Source organism: Theobroma cacao, chromosome 4 (assembly GCF_000208745.1).
Source record: "Theobroma cacao cultivar B97-61/B2 chromosome 4, Criollo_cocoa_genome_V2, whole genome shotgun sequence".
NCBI lineage: Eukaryota > Viridiplantae > Streptophyta > Magnoliopsida > Malvales > Malvaceae > Theobroma > Theobroma cacao.
Window position 1 is genome coordinate 2,044,762 of NC_030853.1, and position 18,357 is coordinate 2,063,118.

The following is an 18,357-nucleotide window of genomic DNA, read 5'->3' on the forward strand; positions in this document are numbered from 1 at the left end:
TAATATTTTATTTATAATTGAAATGTTATTATGATTAAAATATAAATAATTTTAATTAAATTTTAAAATTAAAATATTATTTTTTATAATATATAATTAAAAATTCTAACTTTTTTATAATAATATTAATAATTTTTATATAAAAATAATATTAATAATTGATTATTTAAATATTAATATCTTATTTATAATTTAATAATTAACATTATAAAATATTAATATTTTATCTATAATTTAAATGTTATTATGATTCAAATATTAATAATTTTAATTAATTTTTAAATTTAAAATATTATTTTTTGAATATATAATATATAATTTTTCAAACTTATAAAGGACACTTTGGTTTTTATCATTTTTAAGGCTATTCCTCAACCAAGGAATAGTTAATATCATGGGAGGTGTTGGTATTAATTATTCTTTAGTTTAACTTATTTTGGGGAATAGTCATTCTAGAGGAATGGCTATTCCTTGAAGCATGTGGGAACCAAACAAAAGAATATTTGTTCCTTGAGAATTGAGTCATTCCCTCAACCAAACATGTTATAACAAATTTTGAGGAAATGCAGGAAAACAATATAATTATATGAAGAGGATAAAAAAAAAGTTGTAGGTTTTGTCACATGGTTTAAAGAGCCATTTAATCATATCGTTTAAGATATGAAGTTTTCTAACTCTTGTCTTGTCTAGAGGTTGCCTTACAGTTTTAAAAGCTTCACTATTTTTTCTTTCTCTACTTGGGGGAGATGATACTGGTCAAAATTAAACCATTGGTGGGAATGGGATGGTCTTCTACGTAGTCACTTACAAAAAGTGCTTTCTGAACTTTTATGATTAGGGTCACACGGGCAATTTGGCAGCTGCCTGTTATGCAACTTCAAGTGTTGTTGCTTATTTAGAGACACCATTAGAAGGTATTCTCCTTCCACCTGCACTACTTGATTATGTTGCACTTAGTGAAACTAAGGTTAAAAGTCTATCTAATGTGTGAAAATAGCCTCAGAGCAATTACCTGTATTGGAACTTTTCTACACTTCATATACTGAACTGCTACTGATTTCTGTTATTTGTTTCATTGGGTATAGTTTAGTAAAATTTTTTGATTATTTGATCAGACTCCTGCTGCCTGCATGGGCTTATTCATTAATTATGGTTCTATTTATGAGACACCAATATCACCTGGTGGCTTCCACTTGCTAAAGCGGATGGTGTTAACAATGTCGATGAAGTTGAAGTGCTAAGCTGCAGAAGAAGAATATGGAAAAATTTATTGTCTAAAATCTTATTCAAATAATTCTGTACAAGAAACTCTTATTTATAGTTAGTTAAAATGACGATAAAAAAAACTAATAGTCAGCAAAAGAGTAAAGTAACTACTTTTAATTATTCTTATTATTGCAGTAACTATTGATAAATTATTGTACAAACAAAGGAAAGGCCAAACACATGTCTTGACTTAAGGCTTACACATGCTGCTCACATGCCTATCTTCTCCTCTGTATAAGGCTACTCTGTTGTTACTTTTTAACTCTTCACTCTTTTGAGTAGCATATTATCTCAGTAATCACCTTTTTTCACTAACACTCCCCCTCAAGAGGTGTGTGAATGTTATGAACACACATCTTGCTGAGTAGCTCATGAAATTGTTTTGGCTATAAAGCCTTTGTAAACAAATCTACTATTTGTGCATCAGTTGATATACACACAAGGTCCATCATCCTAGCTACTACTTTTACCCGCTAAAATGACAATCAATTTCACTATGTTTTGTACACTCGTGAAAAATAAGATTTCTACAAATGTAAATGGTAAACTAGTTATCACAATATAGCTTCACTGCACCTTTGTGTCTAAAACCAAAATCTACCAACAATGAATGTAACCATATCACTTCACAACAAACAAATGCCATTGAACGATATTTTGCCTTTGTTGAACTTCGTGCTACCACAGACAATTTTTTAAATTTCCAGCTTACCAAAGAGTTGCCAATGAACATATTAAATCCTATTATAGAACGTATAGTGTCAAGACATCTAGCATAATCGCTATCAAAATAAGCTATGATACACAATTCTGAATCAGCTTTCATCAAAATCCCTTGCCCAGGTGCTAACTTCAAGTATTTTAAGACTTTATATGCTACCATCATATGCACATGACCTGGTTTATCCATGAATTGAGATAGAATTGTTATATCTGGCCTGTAAACATCAGATATAACAATTTTCAACTAACTGTCAATACAAAGTAAGATCAACAAGTTTCTCATCAGCTTCAACTTTACTCAACTTATGATTATAGTTTATAGGAGTATAACTTGGTTTAGTTCCCAACAAACCATACTCTTCAAGCAAGTCCAATGTGTATTTTCTTCGACATAAAGAAACACCTTCAAGTGACTTTGCAATCTCAAGACCAAGAAAATACTTCAACTTACCAAGATCCTTTAGTTTAAATTTTAACTTAAATAACTCTTCATTTCATCAGTAGCTTGTAAAGATGAACTACTAATGATAATATCATCCACATATACTAGTAATGCAACAAAATCTCCACTGCCAGTTGTCATGGTGAACAAAGAGTAATCAGATTTTGACTGGCTAAAACAATACTGAAGTAATGAGGTTGTAAATTTAGAGTTCCACTACCTAGAGGCTTGTTTAAGCCCATATAGTGACTTATGTAGTCGACATACCATTTTAGTTCCTAGTGAACACTCCCCCTGAAACTGATAACCTTGGGGAAGATCCATATAGGCAGTTTCTTCCAAATCTCCATTTAAAAATGCATTGTTAATTTCCAATTTGGATAAAAACCAATTTTTAGCTATTGCAAGTGCCAAAAACACTCTCATAGTAGTCTACTTTGCAATCAGGCTAAAAGTTCTTGGTAGTCAAACCCTTTTCTTTGACTATAACCTTTCACTACCAAACATGCCTTATATCTTTCCATAGTACCATCTGCATTCATTTTGATTTTCCCATTTACACCATATTGCTTAAGAATCTTTAGGCAGAAGTACCACACTCCATGTACCATTATCTTCCAAGGTGTCCAATTCACTTTTCATTGCATCTCTCCATTGAGAATAATGTACAACTTGGTGGTAGAATTGAGATTCAGGGACTTGAGACAATGAAATAGTAAAGATCTTATGATCACTAGAAAGCTTATTATTGGACAGATATCTAGAAATTGGATGTGCTACAACAACATTACTCTGTGAAGGAATATTATGATCATAAACCTCTAGATGTTTCAATGGATTTCTGATCCTATTGCTTTTTCTAATTAATGACTCATTCGGAATAGTTGGATCACTTTATGTAGAAATAATAGGTGCATTACTAGAAGAAACAGTAAGTGCATTATTGGGAGATGCACTATGTTGAGATAAAATAAGAGAATGAGGACTAATTTCAACATTATGATCTTGAGAGAATAATGAGGAAGGCTCAAAAGAACTTGACTCAGATGATAAAGGATTGTGAAAGGCTAAATTATGATTAAAGGAATCAAAAATATGAAAATTTGACTCATGCAGGCTAAGTGTTTGTCGAAATTCGAATGATTGGGCAAAGTTAGATTTGGGCTTGAAAGGAAAAATATTCTCATGAAAAATCACATTTCTTGATATGATGACCTTATGTGCATCAAGATCATAGACTTTATAGCCTTTAATACCTACTAGATAACCAAGAAAAACACATTTGGATGCTTTTTTTATCAAATTTCTTTCTTGCATGTGTCAATGTGGATGCAAAATGTAGACACCCAAACACTTTAAAACAATCATATGAAGAAGGTTTATGAAAAAGAAATTGATAAGGTGTTTGTTATGAATGACATTAGAAGGAATTCTGTTAACGATATGGGCTATAGTAAGAATTGCATCCCCCCAGAACGTAGTAGGTAAACTTGATTGGAACAACAATGATTGGGCTAGTATAAGCAAACTTTGATGTTTTCTTTCCACAACACCATTTTGTTATGGTGTGTCAATGCAAGATAACAAGTGCACAATACCTTTAGAAGCATAAAACTCAAGGAAGTTGAATTCAAGATCATTGTGAGATCTTACTTGCTTGATTGAAATGTTAGACTGATTTTGAATCAAGTTGTAATAAAAAGGAATTATTGATAAAGTATCTGACTTGGCTCTCATTAGAAAAATCCATGTAAACTTGCTAAAATCATCAACCACAATTAGAAAATAATGATGCCCTCCTTAAGTACATGTAGTATAGGATCCCGAAATGTCAACGTGTACTATTTCAAAAGGAAAAGCAATATTCGGAACACATTTTGGACAAGGCAATATATTTTGTTTGGCTAAATGACAAACCTCACACAAGAATTCATGCTTACGAGAAATTGCAGGAAACTATTTATGAGGTAATTTTATTTTGTCAACAGGCACATGACCAAGTCTACAATGCCACAGGTCAAAAACCTCAAAATCTATTTTACAAACATTGATAAAAGAAGTAGATGGAAATTTTACAATTTTATCAAAACTAAATTGCTCAAGGAATTGTGTATCTTGATTATTTTGCATGAAGTGAAGTCTTGATGAAACTTTAGCAACCTTAGTCACAGTCCATGTGTTGAGGTCCTGAATCACACAACATAAGTCTATAAAGAATATATAATAATTTTAAAACTTTGTGAATTGACTAACTAGAACAAGATTGAACTTAAAAGTAGCGACATGAAGAACATTATGTAAAGTTAACAATGGATTCAGTTAACCATTCCTATATGTGTAACCACAGCTCTAGCATTATTTGGTAAATGGACAAACACATTACTCACTAACTTATAGGACATAAAATTATTAAAAGAACAAGAAATGTGATCTGATGCACTTGTGTCCATAACCCAAGAATAACATTTAATCATGACATTATTTACAAGATATTGACTATTTGAATGTCTATGAAATGTATTTAAATAGCAATGGTCAGAAATAATACTTGCAAGAGCTGAATTGACCAAAGAATGCCTAATTTGTTGAATGTTTGAAGAAATGCCACCGTCACTATCAAGATCATTTTCTTTGATGAGTGCAAGTAATTTTTGGAACTGAGTCCTTGTAAAAGACATTTGAGACATAATGTTGGAACTTATGCCTTCTTCTTAGTCAATTTGAGTATCACTAACAGTTGAAACACTATTGACTGATGAATTTCTAGAATTTTCTTTCTTAAAATTGTTCTTGTTCTTATTGAATTGAAAGTCCTCTAGAAATCCAATCAACCTATAACATTTTTCTTAAGGTGACCTTTTTTTTTCACAATGGCTACATATCATATTAGATTTTCCTTTCTTTTTTCCATCAATAGTTTCTAACATAGCAGATGACTCTAATAAAGGGTGTGATTGAATCAGTAGCTTCCTTTATACTTCCTTTCTTAGAACCAAGTTACATGCTTTGTTCAAAGTTGGAAAAGGCTCCATAATGATTATCTGAGATCTCAAGGCTATATAAGACTCATTGAGTCCATTAAGAAATCCAAAAACCATATCTTTATGGTACTGATCAACATATTTATTACAACATTTCTGAGTACAACCTCCATAACCATAATGTGGCATGGGATGAAAGTTTCTGAGTTCCTCCCAAAGGCTATTCAACTTAGAAAAATATATGTCAGTTGATTTAGTCCCTTGTGTAAGATTACACAAAGAAAACTACAGATTACAAATATGCGTATCATCCGGTTGCTCAAACCTCTACTGCAAAGTACTCCAAATCTCAGCAGCAAAGTTCATGTAGAAAATTGTTGAAGTGATAGGTGGTGTAATAAACTCTAGAAGCCAAGCCAATATCAAATTATTATAATGATTCCAAGGTACATACATCTTATCTGTGATTACTAGTTATTCAATAAATCCATCAAAAAAATGTCCCTTATTCAGTATGGATAATGCCAACATAAAAGAACAACTCCATGAAATGTAATCAGTAGAGATTAACTTTAGATTAATAACAACTGATCCGTAGTGATCAATGTGATGGAGATAAAATGATGAATTTGTATCCTTTGTTGTACTGTTACAGACCTCGGATTGGAAGAATTTTTAGAATCCTCCATAAAAATTTTTTTTCTTCAAGATTCAAGATCTAAATAATCAAATAACAATAACTAAGAACTATCAAAAACCGAATCACAAATCAACAATCCACACAAACCGAATTCAGAAAGGATTCGTCCTTAATTGTAATGAATTTTAGAAACAAAACAAGTCGAAAATCCTAACCTGCTCTGATACCATGTTAACAATGTCGATGAAGTTGAAATGCTCAACTACAGAGGAAGAATCTAGAAAAATGTATTGTGTAAAATCTTATTCAAGTAATTTTGTACAAGAAACTCCTATTTATAGTTAGTTAAAGTGACTATAAGAAAACTAATAGTTAGCAAAACAATAAAGTAACTACTTCTAATTACTGCAATAACTATTGGTAAATTACTGAACAAACAAAGGAAAGGCCAAATACGTGTCTTGACTTAAGGCTTATACATGCTGCTTACGTGCCTATCTTCTCCTTTATATAAGGCTACGCTGCTGTTTCTCTTTAACTTTTCACTCATTTGAGTAGAATATTATCTCAATAATCACCTTCTTTCACTAACAGATGGCATTCAAGAGCACTACAAACTAAACCCACTTGTGCATTAATAGGAAAGTTGAGGCAATTGGAGGTAACACATCAGTAGTGTATGACTCACACTTTTGATGCCCTTAAGACCTATGTTCCTGAAATGGTAGAATTGCTTATTGACTGAGTGAGGAACCCTGCTTTTTTGGATTGTGAAGTTAATGAAGAGGTATTTTTTATTTAATCTTGCCAATTTTCTGATTAAATTGATAGTTGTCTTTTCCAAAATTCTCAATATAAGGGATCCATGAGTTCTGATAAGGCACTTCGGTTACACTCTGTTTGGTCATAGAATTAGATATGTTTGACACTTTTTTACCCTTTTCAAGTAATAACCATATCTGCAAATGTACTTAAATCAATTTGTACCCTTTATATTATAGTTGGAGTATTCTGTTTCGATATGGCTATTTGATGTTGGTAAAGCAACAATGATAGCAAATTGTGCACACATTAAATAATATTAGTTATATTATGTGTTCAACGAAATAGCTTGTGGTAATTTGTATTGCTTACCTCCAAAGAAGACATCTCATGTCCTAATTCCCAACCTTAACTCAATTATGAAATTAAAAAGAAAAACGCATGCTGCATCCAAGCTTATGTGACAAGTCTTAATGACACCTTCATAATTTTGTATGTTGATAAAGCTAAAACCCACTAGAAGGATGGAGAGCAAACAAGTCTTGTGTTTTGGTCTTAGAGCATCCCACATGCCACTTTTCAGTGGAAGCATGACTTGTGTTTAGTATAGTTATCATTATCATTCTATGTACTCCAATAAATTGCAAACAATATAATTTTATGTTCATTTTATTAGTTTTAACATAAAAAAAATAAGGATTTAATATAAAAATAAGAGAATAGATCATTTTGTTCAAATTCTAATCTCTATTGACCAAAATTCTAAAAAAGAAGGTCTTAGGAATTTGATGTCATTCATTCACTTAGAATTAACAATGAAGCTAATTCCATGTAAGAATTATCTCTAATTTGTCTATGATCTTGTGTGTTTTTTTATAAGCCTATGATATCGTGTTAATAATGCAAAAAAGCATCCAACTATGTATTAATTGATATTTATTAACTAAATTAATTTATTCTCATAAAATAACCATTATATTCTCCCTATATTGCATCTCACAACACCAAATATACCGTAAACGTTTTTTTTTTTTGGTAAATTTAGTTCCTAAGTACTTAAATGTATGTTTATGCCTCATAGAAATGAACTTTACAATATCCTATAGCTTAATATTCATAAATTGAGCTATCTATTTGTTATATTGATAGGTATATATTAAAAAATATCTGTTTACTTGGAAAATAAAAAGATTTTATAATGTGACAAGAAAAAGGTCCTCTCCTTCCCCTAGGATAAACACAAGGATTTGTATAAAATTCCATTCTTATCACTTTTCCATACATCCATTTCTCTGCTTGCTCAATAAACATATAACTTGTCCTAATACTAATAAATATGTTAATTTAACTTAATTCTTATAAAATGCTATGAAAAAAAAAATTCACATTTTATATTTGTTTATTAAATGCAAACCAAAAGAGAGCGAAACACAATTATACAAATCTGCCATTTTGTTTCTTTACATGATTATAATCAGTAAAACAATTTAACTCAAATGGCACATTAACATTAATTTAATTTAAAATAAATTTCTCTAACTATATAGTCCAAATATTAACAGAAAAACTAAAGCCCCTGTTGCCACCCTCCTTCTTACCTTCTCCGTACCTCATTTGAGATTCTACTACATCCCACGAATAAGTATTAATTATATAAAAAAATACCTACTTATGTTTTTGTTAAAAAGTATAATTTACTTTATTAAACAACATAATCACTTTTACAAATAAAAAATATGTTGATATAAATGGAGTTTAGTTCAAATTCAAAAAAAATTGGTAAAATTAATTTTAAGATGTATCTTTAATAGACGTTATCATTTTTTTTTTAAATTAAAATGTGAATATATATATATATATATGTATATATTAATTGTAAGAAAAGGGGAGCAGTGGTTAACGAAAAAAGATACCACTAGCCTCTATAATTTACACCACCATGACCTACTCAAGAGTGCAGGAGGTTAAAAAGAAAAGAGGTCTTTCTAGATTGTATCTTGAACTGTCCTGGGTGGCCTCAATGGGATGATAATGATTCATTTTCTAGTTCTTCTTATCTTTCTAAAAATCAGGATGATATCATTGTCAACACTAATGATATCTCTACGCCTTCTCAAGACGCTCAACCGCCTATTCAGCTTGATCAACAGTGTTTTCAGCCACCTACAGATTCACTAATCAATCCTAAAGGCGTCTCTATGCCTTCTCAAGATTTTCATCCACCTATTCAATTTGTTCCACCATGTATTCAGCCACCTACTACCAATCAGATAAGCCCTACTCAAGTTAACAATTCTGACCCACTTCCGAGCCCGTCTCAAAGTTGATGCTGCTTGTGTGTTGGAAAGCCTAACTCATAATTTGGCCGACTCTTCTTTAGGCCAACATCTCTGATGGTCCCACTAAGCCTTTGGACTTACCAATCCCACTTGCAGTATATGGAGCTGTTGAACGGACCCATATTTTACCAATTGATGTTCAAGGTATCAACCTTGTTGCGGATCTTAATGGTGGACCTTACCTTCTTAGACGCTCAAATCGTATTGACTCATTTATTGGTGTTCCTGATTGGCTTCTACCCATCTATCAAGCCTTCAACTCTAAGGCTTCGTCTTCGATTCGGGGGACTTTGGAAAAATCATTCTCTTCCTCAAGTGAAGATTCTAGGTTAGAAATCTCTAATGATTTTTCTAATGAAAATAGCTTATCCTTGGCTGAGGAATTTTCTGTTTCATCTAACGGGGGAAAAAATGGTTCAAAGAGATTCAATAAGTTACGGAAGAAAGGTATTAAGAAACTTTGTCATAAATCTAAGGTGGATTCAATTGTGCCTCTCCAAATTATGAGTGATAGTCCCAATTCTAGCCGTAATACGAAAGCTGAAGATACTTGGAATTTAGGTAAGAAGTTGGGCTTGGTTTCTCAATGCACTGACAAAATTCTTTTAGATAAGCTTTCTAAGATCCAGAGTACATCAGTTTTGAAATAAGTCCTCAATTGGTATGTTTTCAACTTAGGTGTATGATTTTGATGCGCTAAGGCTTTCCCTTTGAGATGTTTCCTTAACCCTGTCTTCTGTGAAAGCTTTTCTTTTGCTGATTATTTGGTGAAATTTGGTCATGATTTAAGCTCAATATTTAGTGCTTGGTGGTTATTATGACATTTGTTATTTCTACCACCTGGTTTTCCGATACTCTATTTTTTCTATTGGTTTTATGATCCTTCATCCGAACTTATTTGAGGTAGATCTTTCATATGTTTTTATTACAGAAAGCAGAATGCAACCATATTTTTTTCCTCCGTTTTTTGTTGTTTTTCTACTTTATTCTCTATTTCTTTTACTGCTTCAGCTTTTGGCAGTTTTCTTTGCAGTCAAAGATGCAAATTGTTGTCCATCACAAGTAATCGCAAATAAGAGTTGAGCCAGTGTTGATGGCATTGAAAGCTTGGTAATTAACTTGAAATTGGATCTGTTTGAGCTATAACGAGGCTTGCACGCCTAGCCTTCATAGGCAACATGCAACCAAAATTGTATATGGTGATGATAATGATGCTGGAAATTTTAGCTTGCATGACAGATTTAGAAACCAGGAATTTCTAACCCTAGGTCTTGCTATTGGTGCAGAAGTTACTCATAAAGCTTCTAGTACATATGCCTCAAAGAATCCATACTGCAGAAGAGTCATTCGGTTATAATTCCTAGTGAAGTGCAATATGGATTGCAGCTTAGCCTATGCAATCCATAGAAAACCTTCAATGAATTGAATGGGCTTTCTTTGTTGATAGGTGACTTTTCCTTTCAACATTTTTTTAGGAGGCTAACTCCATAGCTGATGCTTTTGATGGTGAGCTGTGCTTTGATATGTTTTTTGTGTTGCAATACCCAGCTCTAAGGGTTGTTTTGGGACTCTTTCTATAACACATTTTGTCATGTTGGTCTTCTGTTTCAGTGGTTTTTGGATGATGTTGTGTAATGTTTTTTTTTAGAGGATTTTTTTTAGTCCTTAAAAATAATGTATTTTTGTAAATAACCCTCGGGATAATTTTAACTGTTTTTAGCCACCAGAATAGATTTTGGGACAAAAATGCCCTTAATGAGCTGTCTTCGTTAGTGCGCACTTTCAAACAGGCGAAAACTGGGAGAAAAAAATAAATATGCAAAGATTGGTTGTGCAAAATACCCATTTTTTTTTGTGAAGGTTGTGCAAAATAAAATAATGTTGCATGAGATGGGATTTCAGAGATTTGGGACATGGCATTCAGATAATAAGAGAAGAGAGATATTAAATCGAACGAGGAACCGGTCGTCATGAATGGAAAGCTTGGCTAATGATGTGAAACCAGAAATCCTTGATACGGTGGTCAATTGAAAGGAGAAATATGTGAATCCAAAGTAGGAAATGGTCCTGCTATAGCGGGCCATTTGTTAGGCGGCTGTCGCAGGGTAAGGTTTAGAGTTTGTGAAACATCATGTTGGGAATGTGTGACACGGCACCGCTCAGAGTTGATGAGACGTCATGGAGGGAATCTGTGAGACACCAAAGTTAAGAGTTGGTGACACGGCATAGAGGGAATCTGTGACACGCCAGAGTTAAGAGTTGGTGACATGGCATGGAGGGAATCTGTGACACGTCAGTGTTCAGAGTTTGTGAGACGCCATGGAGGGAATCTGTGACACACCAAAGTTCAGAGTTAGTGACACGCCATGGAGGGAAACTGTGACACTCCAAAGTTCAGAGTTGGTGACACACCATGGTCATGGTTTAGAGTGTGTGACACAGCATTGCTTGAAAAGCTAACACGCCATGGTCATGGTTTAGAGTGTGTGACACGGAAGTGCTTGAGCAGCTGACACGTCATGGTTTGAAATAAAGAGAGGAAGAAAAAAGCGAGCAGTTAACGTGATAATTGTTTGGACTTTCACTGAATTAATTCCCCTTTTTCAGAATAAATAAGAATATTATAAGGCCATTTTTCATTTTAAACAGTTATTATTCAGAATTTATATTGTCTATGTGATTCATTTCTCATTCCAGTTAGTACCGGAGTGTTCGAGAAGGCTCTTTGCAAGCGTAACGACACCACAGCACCAGCAACAATGTCGGCCATGAATGAAGAGGTTAGTGAGTCTCAAATTAAAACATTCTTGTGTTCGTTAATTTTTTGGTTTTTTCTTAAGTTTGTTTGATATGCTCGAGTTTTTTGTTTTGTTTTGCAACTGTTTAGACTATGTTTTCTTGCTGGTTTGATGGTTGTTGGGTTAAGTCGTAATGGTTTTAGGGGTTTTGGGTGTTTACCGTGCGACGCCATTGTTATTATAGTTAGTTATTGGTGTGTGACAGCATTTTACTTGATATGCATGGCGTGTGACAGCATTTTACTTGATATGCATGGCGTGTCACAACATTTTACTTGTTATGCATGGTGTGTCACAATGTTTAACTTGTTATGCATGGCGTGTCACAAAGTTTAACTTGTTATGCATGGCGTGCCACAAAATTTTACTTGTTATGCATGGCGTGTCACAACATTTTGCTTGCTATGCATGGCATGTCACAACATTTATTCCTTATTTATGTCTTCAGTATACCTTGTTGCGCATGACGGCTTAACTCACTGGTGCATGTGTGCCATGTTTTGCAGATCCAGCACAGACAGTATGAGGATCTTGATAGTTTGCTGATCGTGCCGAGGGAGAAGTGGGCGTTCAACGTCACAATTAACACCCACTATAAGTGGTCACAGTTGCATTACATCACAAAGACTCTCCAACAGAAAGGGGAGTATGATGCAGTTCAGCATACCTGCTTTGGAATGCTCCTAGACTTCAATCCACAGGGGTACTTTTGTGCCGGTCTCTTGCACAGCATCATGATTCACCGAATCACTAAGAGACAGTCAATGGACCACGAGCTATGGTTTGCCATTGGCAAGAGCAACACACGACTATCAAAGCAAGAGTTTTGCCTCATCACCAGGCTGAAGTTTGGTCCAATGCCCGATGTGTTCAGACAACCGTACGAGGTTGCAACAGAAGGAATTCATGACAGATACTGGAACAGGCAGGAGAGCATTAAGCTGCAAGCTTTGCTTGATACGTTCCGCGGGGGCAACTTCCAGCGACCAGGAGACGCAAACAAGATGCCATTCGTCTTGATCGCGAATAACATTTTATTTGGTCAAGACTACCATAGACGGGTGACGCCTTGGTTGCTATCATTGATGGAGGATATAGACGCTTGGAATGTCTTCCCATGAGGGCACTATGTTTGGAAGCTGACTTTGGACTACATTTTGAAGGGGTTCGAAGTGCCTGACTCAAGCGTGACAAAGAAAACTCGGTTACACTATAACATTTACAGATTCGCATAGGTGATACAGGTACTATCATGTAACATTTTTCAGTTTTTTTTTGAAAAAAAAAATTATGGGTGCACTCGTTTATGATTTACGGTCTGATAATGGATACATTTGACATGCAGTTCTAGGCAATGGAGGTAATTCCGGCCCTCTGAAAAATAGTTGGCCCCTCTGGTCCGAAAGACAACGTCTACCCACGAATGTGCAGATGGCATTGCAATCAGAAGCCCAAAGACTTCTACAAGGCAATTCAGAAGTTAGAGTCATCTGACCATGCGAGTGAACAGCTACTAATTTTTGCTTTATATTTGTATAATAACTTTCCCTATTCGATAATGACAATATTTTATTTGTTTATTTACAGTTGTGGACACTGGAGACGTTGGAACCCACCGCGGATGAGGCCCTCCAGGAGTATTTTGTGGACCTTGATGTCCCGCTATCGGAGGGCCACATGTACGAGCCAATAGGGCATATGGAGGATCGGTCGAATTGGGCTTAGGTGCGAGGCAAAAAAAGAGAAGCTTGAAGGAGAAAAGAGCCTCTGGTGGCACGAAGTGGATGCACACCATCGCTGCTTTAGTTGATGAGCTGTCGGGCCTTGAGTTGATGGACGAAGGGGATGACCATGGTCAAGGCAATGAACAGCCGGTAAGGACAATTGTAACGGTTTTGTGTTCTCCAATTCCATATGTGATTATCAAATAACATTTCTGTGTTTGTAGTTGGACCATGTGCCTGCAGCTCCAGAACCACCCATCAGTCCTTCTCAGACGCACAGTGGAAACGACCTGTCTGTAAGATCAGTTCTAACGGTTTGTGTTCTACATTCCCACATATGTTTATCAAGTAACACAGTAACTTTTGTAATTGTAGTTTACAGAAGTGACAGCAAATCCTCAAGCACCGATCGGTCCGACTCAACCACAAACAGCTAACGAGCCAACGGTAAGGATATTAAAGTTGTAACGATTAATGTTCAACAATTCCATACATGACTATTGAATAACACAATTATATATGTAATTACAGTTTATGGAAGCGACAATAGGTCCTCAAGCACTGATCGGTCCTGCTCCATCGCAGACTGTTAACGAGCTGCCAGTTAGGATATTAAAGTTGTAACGGTTAATGTTCAATAATTCCATATATGATTATTGAATAACACAGTTATATATGTTATTGCAGTTGACCCAGTTGAGAATAGTCAATGACAGAGCAGTCACTACTCGCCAACTCCGACGGATCATGCGCAAGCATAAAAAAGAGATGTTGGAGGTGAAGGCTTCAATTCAATCATTGAGTCTAGCAATGTAGACCATTGAGGACCGTATCATTGCTCAAATTCTTGACGACCTTAAATCACAAGTACGTTATTCTATCTTCACTTGTTTTTTGATAATTTATGTTTAGCAACTGTTTAGACTATGTTTTCTTGCTGGTTTGATGGTTTTTGGGGTTAAGTGGTAGTGGTTTAACTGGTTTTTGATCATTAGCGGGTCAGGACATTTGTATTGTAGTTAGTTATTGTCATGTCAACTTTAGCGTGTGACAACATTTGACTTGATATGCATGGTGTGTCACAACGTTTTACTTGTTATTCATGGAGTGTCACAACGTTTGATGTGATATGCATGGCGTGTCAGAACATTTTGCTTGTTATCCTTGGCGTGTCACAACAATTTGCTTGTTATGGATGGCGTGTCACAACGTTTAACTTCTTATGCATGGCATGTCACAACATTTTACTTGTTATGCATGGCATGTCACAACGTTTAACTTCTTATGCATTGCGCGTCACAACATTTTACTTGTTTTGCATGGCATGTGACAACATTTTACTTGATATGCACGGCGTGTCACAACATTTTACTGTTTATGGTTTGTGGTATTTTATGAGCTAACTAACGGTTTTTCCCATTTTACAGGGCGGTCCATCTCACGGTGCTGGTCTATAGCACGATGATGCTGATGATGGACAGCATCATGAACCTAGTGTTGACATTGACGATGACGTTCTTGGTGCTGACGGAGAGCACGTAACTCATATCAATGATGTCGTCGATGCATCTGTTGGAGGGGACGGGGAGCCTGACTCAGTCGTGGCTAAAAGAAAGCATCTTCTTTCGATCGATGCATTCGTCGACACAACAGCAGGAGCTATTCTTCTTTATAGTGGGAGCACTTCTGATGCAATTAAGATACGGTCATCGTCACCAGAGTCATTTGCTGTCCATCATGGTGCAGCAAAAATTTCAGACCCAACTGAGCGAGCACGGTTGAAAATGGCGAGCAAATACATGGCAAGCCCGTTCGTCGACCCCTTAGTGACCCGTCGAGATGTGAGGGATAAAATCGTAGAAGAGTACGAAGCTTTCAACAAAGACGAGTCCGCGAGGTCAGCTCGTAAATAACATTGCAAATATTGTTTTTTAATGAAACATTAATCCACCAAGACTTATGAAATTCATTATGTTACATATACAAGCGTAACGTCGACATCTTAGGGGATCAAGGGGCTGACTTTTTCATAACCTTAGAGGATCCCAATGAGGAAATGACAAGTGAACATATCGACGCTTGCCCTCAGCCTATTCTGCAAGCGAATGACAAGGTCAAAGTTAAAGTTGTACACTACCCGTGCATGCGTGGTTGACACGATATTCTTCGTAAGTTTATTTGAAAATTGTTCAATTCTATAAATACTAAGTTTTTGATTACATGAAGTGTAAGCTAATGTTTAAATGTCTCACAGGAAACCATCTAAATGCTACACATGAAATTTCCAATAGAAGATGCTCGGGCCACAATGCAAATTCAAGATGAGTTGCGGGGGTATGTGGAGGGTGAAAGGCCAACATACACCAAAAAATGGGAAGATGTGGATTTCATCCTCGCGCCTTGCAACGTTGGTGGGCATTGGGTGGTTGCGAAGATCGACTTGATGAGGTGGACGATCAAGGTGCTAGACTCCGCAAGAACTTCAGATGCTAAGGATAACGGAGTTCTTGTGGGTCAGATGACACCCTTGACGACAATGATGCCATTCATCTGCCACCAAGCTGGTTATTTCAACAACATACGTTAGAAGAGACGAGATTTGACGCCAATGCCATTGGATATTTATTTACCAAAAGCTAAAGTGCATCGGCAAAATGATAGTGTTAGCTGCGGTATGTTCATGATAGGGTACATGGACCATATTTTGCAATCAGAAAAGATCTGAGTTAAGCAGAATATGATTGCAAAAATGCGTCGGCAATACGCTCTAGAAATATTTTCCAACAATTGTGATAACGAACTCTGAACATAACAACCCTTGTCTGTATAATTTTTTTGTATACAGAATTTTTTTTATACAATTAATTTTATGCATAAATTTTTTGTGTACACAATTTATTTTATATAATTCATTGTATACATAATTAATTCTTTCTGTATACATAATATACTTTATACAATTATTTTATACACAATTAATTTTTTTGCTTATACACAATTAATTTGATATCAAGAATTTTTTTTCTTTTCTATACACAATATATTTAATTTGATACACAGTCGCAAGAAGTCAACGTGTTACGCCATAAATATGCTACCACTCAGCACGTCTCAACTTACATCTGCTTGCACTCAGTGTGTCACCCCATAAATCTGCAAGAAGTCAACGTGTCACACCGTAAATCCACTAACACTCAGTGTGTCAATCTATAAATCTGCTTCCATTCAGCGTGTCAGCCCATAAATCTGCTTCTACTCAGCCCAGGTTGGCATTAATTAATTTTCAGGTTCGTCGTATTTCTCTTCGAGGCACACCGACTGCACCGGCCCAACATTACATTGATTAATATTGAATATATAGATTTTTCCATCCATCTAATTACTTCCAGCATGAAATTGTTCTGTATCCATCCTCTCTTATTTTTCTAGTTGTTTCCAAGCCAAAATTCTATCCTGTCATTATAAAATAGTATATCTAAAATTACAGACCAGAACTACTAATTTTGTGCTTCTTTTTATATATAGGTAGTTATTGGCGTGTCAACGTTAGCGTGTGACAACATTTTACTTGTTATGCATGGCGGGTTAGAACAATTTAATTGTTAGCATGGCGTGTCACAACTTTTAACTTGTTATGCATGGGTGTCAGAACAATTTAATTGTTATGCATGGCATGCCACAACGTTAACTTGTTATGCATGGCGTGTCAGAACAATTTTAATTGTTATGCATGGCGTGTCACAACGATTAACTTGTTATGCATGGCGTGTCAGAACTATTTACTTGTTATACATGGCGTGTCAGAACAATTTAATTGTTATGCATGGCGTGTCAAAACGTTTTACTTGTTATGCATGGCATGTCAGATCATTTNTTTAATTGTTATGCATGGCGTGTCACAACGTTTAATTTGTTATGCATGGCGTGTCAGAACTATTTACTTGTTATACATGGCGTGTCAGAACAATTTAATTGTTATGCATGGCGTGTCACAACGTTTAACTTGTTATGCATGGCATGTCAGAACAATTTACTCATGAAATAGAAAGGAATTTCATTGTAAGAACATAAACGGTTAAATCAAATGGAATAAAAAGGAATTAAATCAAATCATTAATTATTTGATCCAAGTAGTAACAAAATGTGACAAATGGGGTAACAGTATAGGGACTTTATCTCTTAATATTGGTAGCCATTCCATGCTTGTTGTTCCTTCATAAGATTTGTGTAGCCACTTGTACTTAATATTGTTATTGTAGTTGAACTAGTTTTGCTTTACGGATTTGTCTGCTCGGTCATTCTATGAGCCACTTTTAGTTACGGAAGTTGTTGCCAAACATTTTAGGCAGATAAGCCTGTCAAGGCTCCTGTTTGATGGATATTGTAATTGGAAACATTCTTACAAACAATGTAAGAATGTACTTTAACACAATCTTGATCAGACAGAGGCCTTGACAGGCTTATCTGCTTGAAATGTTTGGCAACAAAGTTTGTAACTAAAAGTGGCTCATACAATGACCTAGCAGACAAATCCATAAAGCAAAACAAAATCAACTACAATTTTCATACACATTTAGTTAGGCGGACAAGCTGTCTTCATCCACAACACACCCTGCATTTTCAGACATTGTCCTTCGTATTGGACAGTTGTTGCATGTGTAACCGGTTTGTCTACAACTTGA

The 18,357-nt window shown here is 35.1% G+C and overlaps 1 protein-coding gene and 1 long non-coding RNA gene across 2 annotated transcripts in view; one reads left to right on the plus strand and one right to left on the minus strand.

The window, feature by feature from the left end:
- Window positions 1–3,042, minus strand: part of LOC108661538 — a 9,617-nt gene extending 6,575 nt beyond the window's left edge. The window contains exons 1-6 of the mRNA XM_018118955.1: window positions 2,922–3,042; window positions 2,699–2,829; window positions 2,537–2,614; window positions 2,248–2,447; window positions 1,979–2,204; window positions 1,180–1,242 (exon numbers count right to left, since the gene is read on the minus strand). Coding sequence (XP_017974444.1) covers window positions 1,180–1,242; window positions 1,979–2,204; window positions 2,248–2,447; window positions 2,537–2,614; window positions 2,699–2,829; window positions 2,922–3,042 — 819 coding nt within the window. The remainder of the gene's footprint in view (window positions 1–1,179; window positions 1,243–1,978; window positions 2,205–2,247; window positions 2,448–2,536; window positions 2,615–2,698; window positions 2,830–2,921) is intronic.
- On the plus strand, window positions 14,372–16,477 carry LOC18600980. Its single transcript, XR_001927443.1, has 3 exons — window positions 14,372–14,542; window positions 15,103–15,843; window positions 15,930–16,477. It is a non-coding gene; the product is annotated as an uncharacterized LOC18600980 (long non-coding RNA).